Here is a 12989-nt window from a genome sequence, read left to right on the forward strand (position 1 = left end):
TACAACATAAAATAAATCAGTAAATACCCAACTGTGAACTTGGAAGCTTTTATGTGTCTTAAAAACGGCGGTTGCTAACAAGTAGCTAAATGAGACTACAAAACCTCATCACATCGAGCGTCGTGTACGTTTGTTTATAGCCTAAAGTTAGCTTTTTACTTCTGGTGATTCCATTTAGGCTTCAAAAATCCTAAAAGTGGTATTCATTTGTGAAGATTATTTTTCTGAACAAAACATGTAAGTACCATAAGCAGTTGTTTAACACAGAGCTCATTTTCTGCATGATCCAAAATCCAATGAAAAAAATTCATAGGCTTTTTGATGAAGGAACCATGGTGACTTAGCCTCCAGGTTGGCCTACAGAAAAACATCATCCCTTGAGCACTCTCTTTCTGGCCGTATTTACTTTTCTTAAGAAACTTCTGGGCAAACAGAGCTAACCAAAACTAATGTAACATGTTGGTTTAAAGATGATCTTAACATGGATAAACTTGCTTGTTTTTTGTAGAACTTCAAGCTTTCATCAAGAATGTCTATGCCCTGTTCCGTACACCGTGCATTCCATGCTGACGTAGAAAAAAAGCAAAAAGGAAAGAAAGCTTGCATGGCTTGCAACTTTGAGAAAATATCCTCAAAAAATTCTGTCATGTTTGCTTTCTTTCATTTCATTTGTAAGAGACCCACAAAACTGCACTCCAGAGCTCCATTTGGGTTAAAACCAATCTCTTCTAGGGAGGAGGTAAAAAGCTAGTCTGTACCATTGCAACCAAAATGGTATTCAGTTAGCAGCTAGCACTGTTTAGCCAAGGTGGCTGACATAGAAGCCTGGAAGATCTAAACTGTCTTGATCAATGGTTCATGGTAACATCTCATTAAGGCAGTGATTTTCAAAGTCCGGGTTGGTACCTTTCACAAACATGATCTTTCATTTAAAAACAACACAAAATGCAAGATCTTTCTCTTTTTTTGCACGTACCTTCTCAAAATCTCCGCTATGCATAGCTAGCTCTTAAAAGCTTTTAAAATGAACACTATAGTTTTAGGCATTTTAAAATATACAGATTACATTGGTATCTGACCAATGAATGACCTATAAATGCAACTGCCCAGAAAAAGTTTGAAAATCACTGCATTACAGTCAGTCATACTCATAAAAATCAATAAATATCAACATCTGTACTAGTACCATATTTCATTAATATCTAAGTATAAAAGTGCTTTAATAATAAATATTAAAGGAGAATACACTGTAAAAAGAAGCTATTTGTTTTTACTGAAAAAAGTCAGTGTCTAGGCTGACTTAAATTTTGGAGTTGATTGAATTTGAAAGTTAAATCATTATAGAATTACCTCAACCTATTCTCTCAAATTCAGTCAACTTAAATTTTAAGGCAGCCTGGATTTTTTTCAGTTAAAACAAATAGTGTCTTTTTACAGATTTTGACATGTGCTTCAAAGGTTTACATAAAATCTGGGTCATATGTCAAAAATGGTGGTATTACTGTATTATGATTGAATTTTATACTAATTTATTATAGTTACAAGCCTCCTGTGCCTTCAACGTCCACAAAAGTTATTATATATAAGAAAAAAAGTGTTAAGTGTGACATGGCTGGCAGTTCCGTTGTGACTTACAGTCCTTTTGTTTCAGACATCCTGCAAAAAAACCAGTTTGACTCTGAAAGCAGGACTTCTCAACTTTGCCGAACTTTTCTAGAAACCCAAACTAGGTAATTTACGTTAATCTTTGAAACCAAACTCAGTGAACGACGCAGTCCTCCTTTCATGGGGCATCCTTCAGACAACACATTTGTAATGCATTGCTTCAAACTCATAGCTTTGACAGACATCAAACATCAGCTGCTGACAGAGAGGGCTGTGTGATTTTTCTTACAGAAGGATGAAGGATCGGAGGCATAAGATTTCATTTTCAAATGGCCGACAGCTGACCACTGTCTTTGCTCATTCCTTCTTCTGATTGGCTAACAGGGAGGCCTCCCATCGCTGCGCCATGGCGTTCTGTCGTCTTGGCACCGAAGAGAGGCAAGGGGGAAACTGGAGGGAGGGGGAGATTCAGCTGAACCACTGGAGCCAAGATGGGTGGACAGATGAATACGGTTGGAAGGATTATCAGATGGATGGATGATTGATGGATGGGCAAAAAGAGAAAGAGAAGATGGGATGGTTGGAGGACTTATTAGATGGATAAATGTAAAAATGGTGAGTAGATGAAAAAATGAGCCAAACAATGAATACAACTGAGAAATTGTGAACTACTGGATTAAAAAAATAATCAATCCAACTGATTAACAAATCAGGAAGTTCACAATTAATAAAGATAAATGAATGGATGAGTAAAGGAAGAAATCAATTACCCAACATGGAAAGTACAAAAGAACAAATCTGAAAATTTTCATGATATGCACTTGATCAATGAAACAATCCAACACAGTGAAATACAGTCAGCTGCTGTCTAACAGTATACATTGCAAAAATCATTATATTGCATGTTTTTATTAAGCAGGACGTGAAATTTTTGTATGAATATTACTGTAGGGGATTAAAATTATATTTAAAAGGTAGATGTTACCCTCAGGAATTAGTGGAGACCAAAACAGAGCAAAAAGTAGAGTGAATTCTTGAGCGATATTCATCAGCTTAACAGAGACACAACTCCAAAATTGAAATAATGTTGCTAGTGTCTGCTGGATGTGTACATAGCCAACTGCTAAGCCACCTTAGTCAAGGTAATGTATGTAATTTGCTAATTTTCTGTCTTGTCCAGTAAATCTTGACTGTTGGATAGATCAAGTCTTGTTGCTCTGGGATGTCAGAGCTACCATACTGAAGATAACCAAGTAATTTTAAAACTAGAATAAACTACAATTTGACTAGTAACATAACTAGATAAAGATATACAGTACATAGATTTTCAGATTTCTTATTAGTTTGCTACAGAGACTCCAGCAAGTAACTCTGTCCCCAGGTAGATACAGATACTGTAGACAGAGCTTGTGTGTGTGTGTGTGTGTGTGTGTGTGTGTGTGTGTGTGTGTGTGTGTGTGTGTGTGTGTGTGTGAACCAACCTTGTGGTCACAAGACATACTGGAGCGTTCCATTTTGCGGGTCCTGGAGGGGGATGAAGGGGAGGAGACACATCTGTCTGGAACCTCTGGCACTAGGAATAAAACAAATGAAACAAAAAGAGAATTAAATCACAGCGGTGAGCATTACCATTTAATAAGGAAACAAGATTTTTAAGAATGGATCACTACTGGATACACACTCTGTATCCAGTAGTGACTAGTGTCCTGTTCAGTTATGGTCAGTAATGGATAAGAATGGTGAAAATACACCATCATCTGCAAACCCTCGAATTATTATAGACACTGTTTTGATTCCCCGACTATACATTCACTCAGTATGTTTCCATGCACAGTTAAGTGTGGCAGCTGTGGCTCAGGGGAAGAGTGGGTTGTCCTCTTATTGGAAGGTCAGCGGTTTGATCCTCGGCTCCTTCAGTCAACATGACAAAGTATCGTTGGGCACGTTATTGACCCTCAGATTGCTCCCAGTTCTGTGCCATCGGAGTGTGAGTGTAAATGAATAGTTACTAAGTAGCAGGTGGCACCATGTATGGTGAATGTGTGTGAATGGGTGAATGTGACAAGTAGGTGGAGATATGTCCCCTTTTCGCTAGATGCTATTGGACCTTCTTCTGGATGACCTATTATGTCACATACCAAGCAAATTAGCATGCATTACTTTTTGGCACTGTACATTTAATATGCACTCCACGCTTTGCTTGGTATCTTTGTCTTGGTTTGGTTTCCTTCCTTCTTCTTCACTTTTTGTTTTTCCTGGCTTTCTTCTATAAATATATGCTGTTCGATTTCCAGGTCAAAGCTGAATGCGGGGACCTTGAAAGCATACAAATAATGCCGAGGCCAGGTCAGGTCTGGTTGAGGCGTACACATGAAAGAGTAAATCAACCCCAATTGCATTATCTAGGTGTGTTTGTTCAACTTCAATATTTTCAGCATAGTATGATTTAGCCAGACTAACATCTTAACATGGTTTTTTAAATTTTAGTTTAGTTCGGACTAACACAATAATTTGACTTTTTCTAAAACCATGGAAACATACTCAGTGAATTGAAGTTAGGCCAAAAAAAATGACCTAAAAATGGACAAGTAGAGGCGGTTCAGTTGGTTCAGTTCAGATGTTGCCTAGTTAACTGACACCTCTATGATCTCTTTAGCCAAGTTTTGAAAGTGAATCAGCTCAACCACAACATAACAGAAATGTTTCTAGGTTCTTTACTTGTTTATGTCCCCACAAATGTTCTGGTTACTTAGATAAGTTGCCACAATTCTACGTACCACTGAAGCTGATGTTATCGGTGAGGCCTGGAGATACCAGCACAGTATCGTACCTCTCTCTCCCTCTCCTCCACTCTTCCTCCCTCCTCCTCCTCCACATCTCCTCCCTCTGCCTCCTCCACTCTTCCTCCCTCTGTCTCACCATGCGGATTTCCTGCTCCACCAGAGACTGGCTGCTGAGGGAGCGTAACTTGAAGAACGGATTGGATGTGAAAGTGCTCTCCTGTGGTTCCATGGACACAGGGGCGGAGCTTAGGCAGAACTCAGAAGCGCTGCGAATGATGAGATTGGAGGTTTCTACAACAATGACGTTGGCAGAAGGCATTGCATCCTGGCTAGCCGGCCAATCAGAGAGTCCCCCGATTGCAGAGGAAAGTAAGCGGTTCCTGGATGCGGAGCTGGAGCAGTCGGGCTCCAAAATGATGACATTATTGGCTGTCATTTCATGGTAGACCGATCGGGGAATTGATGAGGAGCAGGAAGGGGACGGGGAGATGGACAAGGTAGGGGTGCGGCAGGCTGGAGGTCTAGGAGGAGATCGTCCTGTCTGCAGGGTGGAGGGTCTGAACACAGAACAATACAGAAACAATAATCAGTTTCAAAGTTTCATTTTGGATCAATTTATCTGGTTCCCAGTAGAAGGAAACACAGTGGAATATTACTATTACTATACTTCAATTCTAATACTGAGCAGTTTTACTGATGGATTTTTAATGCAATATCCCATATATTTTAAGCTGCTCTAATAGTTTCTACATACACAATACTTTATTTGAGGACTGTTAATCTGGATTTAGAGTGCATCATATCACAGAGATGGCACTGTTTGTATATGCTAACAATAAATCCTCCATGCACACTAAAGTTAGTCATGGAGTACCCCAAGGTTCTGTGCTTAGACCAATTCTACTCACTTTGAATATGCTTACCTTGGCAAATATTATTGAGAAACACTCCATAAACTTCCATCACAAAGCAGATGACACCAGTAATATCTATCTATCACACCACATGAAATGAGGCAGTTAGCTAAACTTAGTATGACATCAGAGCTTAACCTGAATATCCTACAAAATGGAAGTTATTGTGGGCTATTTGGCCCAAGTAACATCATCTAAAGATATACAAGTGGCATATACAAGAGCAGTGAGAGACATTGTGTGCCCACAGCTGACAGTGTCAGGAGTGAGGGAAACACCTTGCGTCCTGGAGCTTCACTGTCAGGTGAGGGAGAGCGTGGTTTGCTTCCAACTGCTTGATAGCGGTTGTAACATGTTTTAGTATGTTAAATTTGGTTGTGCATCTGAAATGATAAGTGCTTCTCATTATAATTTACCTGCACTGTGCTGCAGTACTCACACAAACGACATTCACCCTCTGCAACCCTCCCCCAAATACTCACCTAGTTCACAAACATTCAAATAGCTGAATATTTGGTTCCAGCCCGTTTAACACCATTATATTAACCTAAAGGACCACCTTTTTTATCTTTGCAACATGGCAAGAAAAAAAAATCCTTCTCCTCACTTAAAATGCCCTAAATAGTCAGCCCCCAACATATCCTAAAAAGGCTCCTAGTACCCCACTACTCCAGCAGAACACTGCACTACAGAATGCAGGGTTATTTGGAGTTCCTAGAGGCTCAGAAAGTAGACTAGGGGCCAGAACCTTCAGCTATCAGGCTCCTCTTCTGTGGAACCAGCTCCGAGTTTGAGTTCAGAAGTTAGACACCCTTTCCACATTTAACAGAAAGCATAAGACCAGGCTCTTTAATAAAGCTAATGTTTAGGGCTGACTCCAGTGAGCCCTGAACTGTCCCTTATGAGGCTGCTATTGGACTACACTGCACCTGGATTGTGGCTGTGCCTGCGTCATGGTCCTGCTACAATTATAATCATCATATTTTTATTATTGTTGTTGCAAGTTTGTATTTGTATTATTGTATCTATGGTGCATCTCTCTCTCTCTCTCTCTCTCTCTCTCTCTCTCTCTCTCTCTCTATCTTAGCTCAAGGCAGATGGCCGCCCACCAAGAGCCTGGTCCTGCTCAAGGTTTCTTCCTGTTCAGTGGAGCTTTCCTTGCCAGTGTCATTGTGCTTATTCATGGGAAATGTTAGGTCTCTATAAATGAAAGAATGTAGTTTGACCTGATCTATATGAAACGTGCCTTGAGATGACTTCTGTTGTGAACTGACACTATACTTAAAATACAATTGACTTGACAATATTTTTACATTAACAGTCACAACTTGGTTTGGTTTTGCTCAAAGTCACTCAGCAGTTCTCAACTCTGTGGGGCAGTTTAGCCTCTTTTGGCTCTGTGTCTTGGTTTTCAAGCTGACATTCTCCCTCTCAAACTGCTTAATGAATACAACAGGCAGCTGTTTCCAGACAAAAAAAAAAAGCCTTGACGAACCCAAAATACATTATTTGCCTTGTTGCTGACTAGTTAGTGAACATAGTTGAAAATCTGGCCACTAAAGAAAAACCCCACCCTTTCGTCCAGTTTATTTTTGGCTACCTGGGTATAGCGAGGCCCTGTGTAATCACCCCTCTCTCCCTGCGGTGCCGTTCTTCTCTCTCCAGAGTCAGTCGGATCTCTCTCTCCACCGCACTCTCTGGCTCCTCCGGTGGGCTGCGGTATGACAAGTCATCCAGGCCGGAGTCCTCTGAACTAGGGGACATGGTGGAGGACAGGGCAGGCTCCCTGGGCACTGGTGGGTGTATCTCCCTTTGAGAGGACAGGAGAACACTGGCCTAAGCTAAGATGAACTAAAACTAAAAGCCAACAGGAAAATAGAGCTGTGTTTCCATTCGATTCTCAAGTTTTAAGAAAAATTAGGAAATGTTTTTGTTTAGTTTTTTCTTCTGGTCAACATGTACAGTAAATGGACTTGGACTTGCATTTGGATAGTGCCTTTTAAGTCTTCTGCTTTTACACTTCATGTTACATTCAAACACTGGGGCTCAGGCTCCCATACAATACAACAAGTTGCCACCTGCTCCTCCCTCTGTGCAGAGTCTTTGCTGTAATATACACAAACGGCCTACACCATTGTAAGCTATTGTACTTGTGTCTAGGTGTGTCTGTATTGTTCTGCAATTTTATCTCCAAAACCCTGGTTGGCAATTGGGTTTCTATTCCACTGTGTTGAATTTCTTTGTTTACTCCAAGCTATGGCCACTGAAACTGAGCAGATCATGCTGGAGCTGGAGTAACTGTGCCACCATTTGGACACTTTTTTGACCAACATAATGGTGTTAAACTTAAGTATGACTTCTTACATATCTAACCAAATATTGTATTTACCATTAACTTTGGATTTGTCTTTACCAGAGTTGGAACGGTATGATACTAAAAAGACCAATCACAGTTGTTGTGGTCTGTGTTGTGGTTTAGTTTAGTTTCATTTCTGGATGCATGTCAGGCTAAAGCATAGGGTACGCAAGCCCATTCTCATTCCGAATTTGTCAAATCTGTCCACTCTGTCATTGCTCTTAGCATAAGAGCGTGACGCCCAAAGCCACCCTCTGCATCCACCTCAAACACAGCTGGACGGTGAGAATGCAGCCGGTCAGGAGCTGATGATGTTGTTATATTACGCCGCTGGATGGCCAAACAGCACCAGGCTTCATGATCATTGGCTAATTATTAGCTGTCTGGCTACCAGCTGACTGAAATGTCCAATCATATTCATGCAGGTTATTCTGTTGATACACAACAAGATACAGAAGCAGCTATGGCAACACCACGAGGTATCTGGAAAAAAAAATGGTTCTATCACCCTTAAAGCACTTTTTTAATATGCAATTTTTTAAGGAAAAAGGGGTAAAATGTCAGCTATTTAGAGCTGCAAATAAAACTTATTTTCATTATCCATTAATCTGCTGATTGGTATACAAAAATCTCAGAAAACAGTGAACAAGTGAATATTACAATTTCCCAATAAACATACTCAAAGATATTCAGTTAAGTATCAAATAAAGTCAAGACTGGCAGCAAATCCTCACTTTTGAGAAGCTGGAACCAGAGACTATTACCTAGTTTTGCCCAAAAATGATTTTAATGATTAAGCAATTGTTAAAACAGTTACCAAATATTCTTCTGTAATTTAACTAATTGCTTTATCAGCTTATTGTTAGAGCTCGACAGCATGCTCTCAAATAGAACAGACAGAACCAGCAGTGTTTCCTACCTGTGCTTGAGTCGGGGGCTGCGAGTGGGGGGATACAGTGAAGAGTGGGTGCCCTGGAAGCTCCCCTGAGCTCTGAGCCCTGGTTTGGGGATTGGCTGACCTTTGACCTCCTCCTCCATCTTCCTCCACTGCTGGCGGGCCAACAGAAAGTCCACATGCTCAGTGGAGACGTTTTCACTGGGAGTCCCTTGTTGGAAGCAGAAATCTGCAGGAAGCTGACGGGACAGATAAGGTTCAGGATTACATGACTTACTTACTTACTCACTCTCAAAACTGATATTTGAAGGGATCCTCCATAGAAAAGCATTTTAATATACATACATTAAAAGAGAGACTCATTGTTTTCTCAGAAGGATTAGAAGATTTAGACTTTCAGATGAGAGAACAGGGTTAGGTGATATGGCTTTAAAATAATATCACAATAGTTTTAGGCTGTATCACAATACACAATATATATATATATATATATATATATATATATATATATATATATATATATCTTGATATTGATGGTATCTCCTTTAAACTACTGCAAACTACTAAAATACAAAATGATTAAATAAACTGCATTTACAAACAAAGTAGTTACTGCCATATTATAAAGTAACATAAACTTCTGTTGAAATAAAGATGAAAAAAATACTGTTAAAATGTTAGTAAAGTAAAGTATAAAGTTAAACAAAGAACTGTTATAGAAAAGCTAAATAAAGTTCTATTATAATAAAATTGATGAAAGCATGGTGCTTTTATTTTGAAGGACCCAACTGAATTCCCACATTCAGGATCATTTTATAGCTCCTCCATTGTTTTGGTGTGTACATTATGTAGATGCCCCCTTGACAACAGTGTTATCAGACGATGTAAATTAATTAAATGATATAGCATAAAATGAAACAATAGAATTTTTTTATCGTGAGACAATATTTTTCCCTTATATCGCACAGCTCCCCACAAGAGAATATAAAAATATATAAGTTAAGTAATGGAGGGTTTATGTATTCTTATGGCTCTGTCTGTGGTAACATTATGTGGTCCATTACTACTGAATTTCGCAATGATTAATTTACAATGGTAGATTTAGACTTGTTCAGTTTTCATAGAAGAGTTATGAATGATATTTGGTGGCATTGGGTTGCATTACTCTGGTTAAACAGCAGGGTAAACACTGATTCAGTGCACAGCAGTCAGCAAAATGGATAGTAAATTGACCTGCACTTGTACAGCACCTTTCTACTCTTTTCAGCACTCAGGGCACTTTAACATTACATGTCACTACACACACACACACACACACACACACACACACACACACACACACACACACATTCATACACTGGTAACCACCAGGCTACTATACAAGGTGCCACCAACTAGTCAGTAAATAATTTACACACACACACACACACACTGAGGGCAAGGCAGTCTTGCTCAATGATACTTGGACATGCAGACATGAGGAGCTGGGGATCAATCAGCTGGTGTTTTTTTGTTGTTGTTGGTAAATCTGCTTTGCTCTTTCAGCATTGAATTGTGTTCTCAGTGTGCTAGCTTACTAACTGGCATCTAGACAGTCTTCCCATTTCCCATTTTGAATGACAATTACAAAGAACCGCTGTCTGCTGGTATGGAGGGGTATTTCCTCTAACGCAGACACAGAGCAGACGTGCTGGTTGGCCCTTGGTTTAGTGTGACCAAACTGGGATGTCAACAAATGCACATGCTGGTGCGGATGGTTAGGATTAGAGGAAGAAGGCACATGGTAGTGGTAGTGACTGCAGTGGTCAAGCTCCTTCTGAAGAAGAGCAACTTAGATGCAAGCATTCTTGATAACAACAGACCAGTATCCAACTTACCGTTTTAAGCAAAATTTCAGAAAAACTTGTTTTTACTCAGCTAAATGATTTTTTAAATAAATACAGTATTTTAGAAAAATATCTATCTGGTTTTAGGATGAGCCACAGTACAGAGACGGCCCTGTTAAAGATCGTAAATGATCTCAGGTGTAACATGGACATGAAGAAAACCCTTCTGTCCTGGTGCTACTGGATCTAAGTGCTGCTTCTGATACAGTAGATCACCAAATTCTTTTAAACAGATTCCACAGTCTGGTCGGCCTCTCTGGTACTGTTTTTAACTGGTTTTCCTCCTATCTCACAGAAAGAGAATTTTTGGTAAGTATGGATACCTGCTCCTCGAAGAACTATAAAATAAACTGTAGTGTGCCCCAAGGCTCAATTTTGGGTCCCACACTTTTTAATCTCTACATGCTCCCACTTGGGAACGTCATCAGGAGGCACAGCATCAACTTTCACGGTTATGCTGGTGATATACAGCTATATATCTCCTGATGACCCAGGACCACTTGATGCCCTTTTTAACTGCATTTTAGACATCAGGTCCTGGATGGCAGAGAATTTCATGCAGCTTAACCAGGACACAACTGAAGCTAGCCTTTTTAGTCTAGCTTTAAGCTAATCTTTCTTATTTATTTTTATTTATTTATTTACTTATTTATTCTAATAATCTACCAATTTATTAATTAATTTATATTTTATATTTATTTATTTATATTATTATAAATTCTCAACTTCTTAACCTTTTAGTCTTAACTACTTTATTGTTTATTCATTCTGTTTTGGAGAGCCCTTTGTACTGGGAGCTGTGATTGGCTGTGTGAGGGCATCGTCATGGGGGTCACCCGGTCTCGGTTGGATGGGGGGGTCCTGTCCACAGCTTCTGGGAGGGGTGATTTCTGTGGCAATGTCTCTGTGAGCTTTGATCAGCTCCTGGTCCAAACAGCCTTCCATGATGGTGCTTCCTCATTTTAGTCGTCTGTGCTCAGCCATGTTTCTTATCCAAAGCCATTCTGTTCTGTGCCTTTTTAATGTCGTCTTTCTGTATGTGTTCTGGGGAGTGGGTGGGCCTGGGAAGGCGGGTTTGGTTTATATGTTTAGATGTTGTTTTATGTTTTCAGCTTGTGAAGCACTTGGTGCTACATTAAATGTATGATAAGTGCTCTATAAATAAAGTTTGATTTGATTTGATGGTAAGGAAAAAAGAAACATTCACACAGGAAGAGAACACTGGACTCCTGCCTGAAAGTCTGGGATTTGCTGGACCCATCCACTACAACTCCCGCCCACCCCCCCATAGGCACCCTCGTGCTCCTTATAAATGCAAAGCAGGAACTGTATGATGCCAACCACACATGCCCAAGCAACCGGATGGAATTCTCATAAATAAATCTGCCTTCTAGCATTCTCTTTAAATTATGTCATTACCAGCAGTGTTTCAACTTGACGCCGTCCTGCAGTGTTTCAGGTGGACACAACAGGTACTGCCTGGAATCTCAACTGATGTCGCCTTTGCATATGTCATGTGGATGCAGGAGGTGCCATCTGGGCGCATGCCTGCTTACAATGACATCAGTATTCTCAGCTGATGCTGTTCAGTGGTGTTTCATTCGCATGTGAAAGGTGGCATTTGGTGTCATGATCTTATGCTAAAAGCTCTTTCAAAGCAGTGGTATGTTTTTGAGTTCAGAATGATAAGGGACTGGATTGGGGCATTCACCTCCCAATCTTCATACCTTTATGTTCCACCTGGCTACATAAAGGTCACTTCCCGGACTGACCCATGGCTAACCCCCGCCCACTTAGCTCACTTGGACAAACAACTGTCAATCCTCCTTATGTTGAGCTGACTGTGTGGTCTGCCTCAAATGTTAATCTGAAGGAGAGACTTTGCTCTGTTGTTGTGAAGTTTAGGAAACGGGATAAATACACTCCATTCTTTGGCCTCTCAGGATACCTTATATCATTTATCCCATGCACATTGTTTGACAGTTTGTTTTAGTTAAAAAGTGCAGACATTTATGGGGCGCCTGATGGCTCAGTGGATAGAGCGGCGCCCCATGTACAGAGGCTGTGTCCTCACTGCAGCGGCCACAGGTTTGAATCCGGCCTTTGCCCTTTGCTGCATGTCTCCCCCTCTCTCTCTCCTCCTTTCACACTCTCACTGTCCTGTCAATTAAAGACATTTTTTTTTATTTCTGATGCTTTTCTATGGAGGTCTACGAGCAGGATGTCCGACTGCATTGTGTAGCTGCACGAAATGTGATTGGCTTGTGGCGTTCGAGGGCCAATAGGTCAACTGTGCACTGCAGAATTGTTGTATATGAATGTGGCTACTGGACTGGACATAAAAGCTAAATGGTATTACAGCTTATCTTCAACTGGAAATGCACTTCTTGAAAGCAAAGTCTGAGTGTTATGTAACAAGAGGGACAGTCTTACCTTCCTGTCCGGGTCTGTGGAGCTGGCTGTGGAGCTGACAGAAGGAGACCGCAGGAAAAGATCTCTCCTCGACCTCATTTCCTCCTCATCATCACAGCCGCCTCCCCTTCTCTCCTC

General features: G+C 40.5%; 1 protein-coding gene across 2 annotated transcripts; it reads right to left on the minus strand.

Moving 5' to 3' along the window:
- Window positions 1-1402: 1402 nt before the first annotated feature.
- On the minus strand, window positions 1403-12962 carry LOC121951979. Of its 2 annotated transcripts, XM_042498479.1 has the most exons (6): window positions 12873-12962; window positions 8578-8792; window positions 6903-7112; window positions 4383-4945; window positions 3087-3178; window positions 1403-2055 (listed from the first exon to the last, which is right to left on the minus strand). In XM_042498479.1, exons 1-6 carry the CDS (start codon window positions 12948-12950, stop codon window positions 1963-1965), a joined length of 1251 nt encoding a protein of 416 aa, XP_042354413.1. In that variant the 5' UTR covers window positions 12951-12962; the 3' UTR covers window positions 1403-1962. The 2 variants fall into 2 exon arrangements, with proteins under 2 accessions (XP_042354413.1, XP_042354414.1); XM_042498480.1 differs by lacking the exon at window positions 6903-7112.
- Window positions 12963-12989: the final 27 nt, after the last annotated feature.

This window comes from Plectropomus leopardus, chromosome 12 (genome assembly GCF_008729295.1).
Source record: "Plectropomus leopardus isolate mb chromosome 12, YSFRI_Pleo_2.0, whole genome shotgun sequence".
In the NCBI taxonomy this organism is placed as follows: domain Eukaryota; kingdom Metazoa; phylum Chordata; class Actinopteri; order Perciformes; family Serranidae; genus Plectropomus; species Plectropomus leopardus.

What these genes read in the sequence shown, in the direction of transcription:
- LOC121951979 (XM_042498479.1), bottom strand. Translation starts at nt 12,950, where the DNA reads ATGAGGTCGAGGAGAGATCTTTTCCTGCGGTCTCCTTCTGTCAGCTCC. An exon ending in AGCCCCCGACTCAAGCACAG is followed by an intron (nt 7,113 to 8,577) that starts GTAGGAAACACT and finishes GTCCTCTCAAAG; the next exon opens with GGAGATACACCCACCAGTGC. An exon ending in GTATGTCTTGTGACCACAAG is followed by an intron (nt 2,056 to 3,086) that starts GTTGGTTCACAC and finishes CCCTCCCTCCAG; the next exon opens with TTTCCCCCTTGCCTCTCTTC.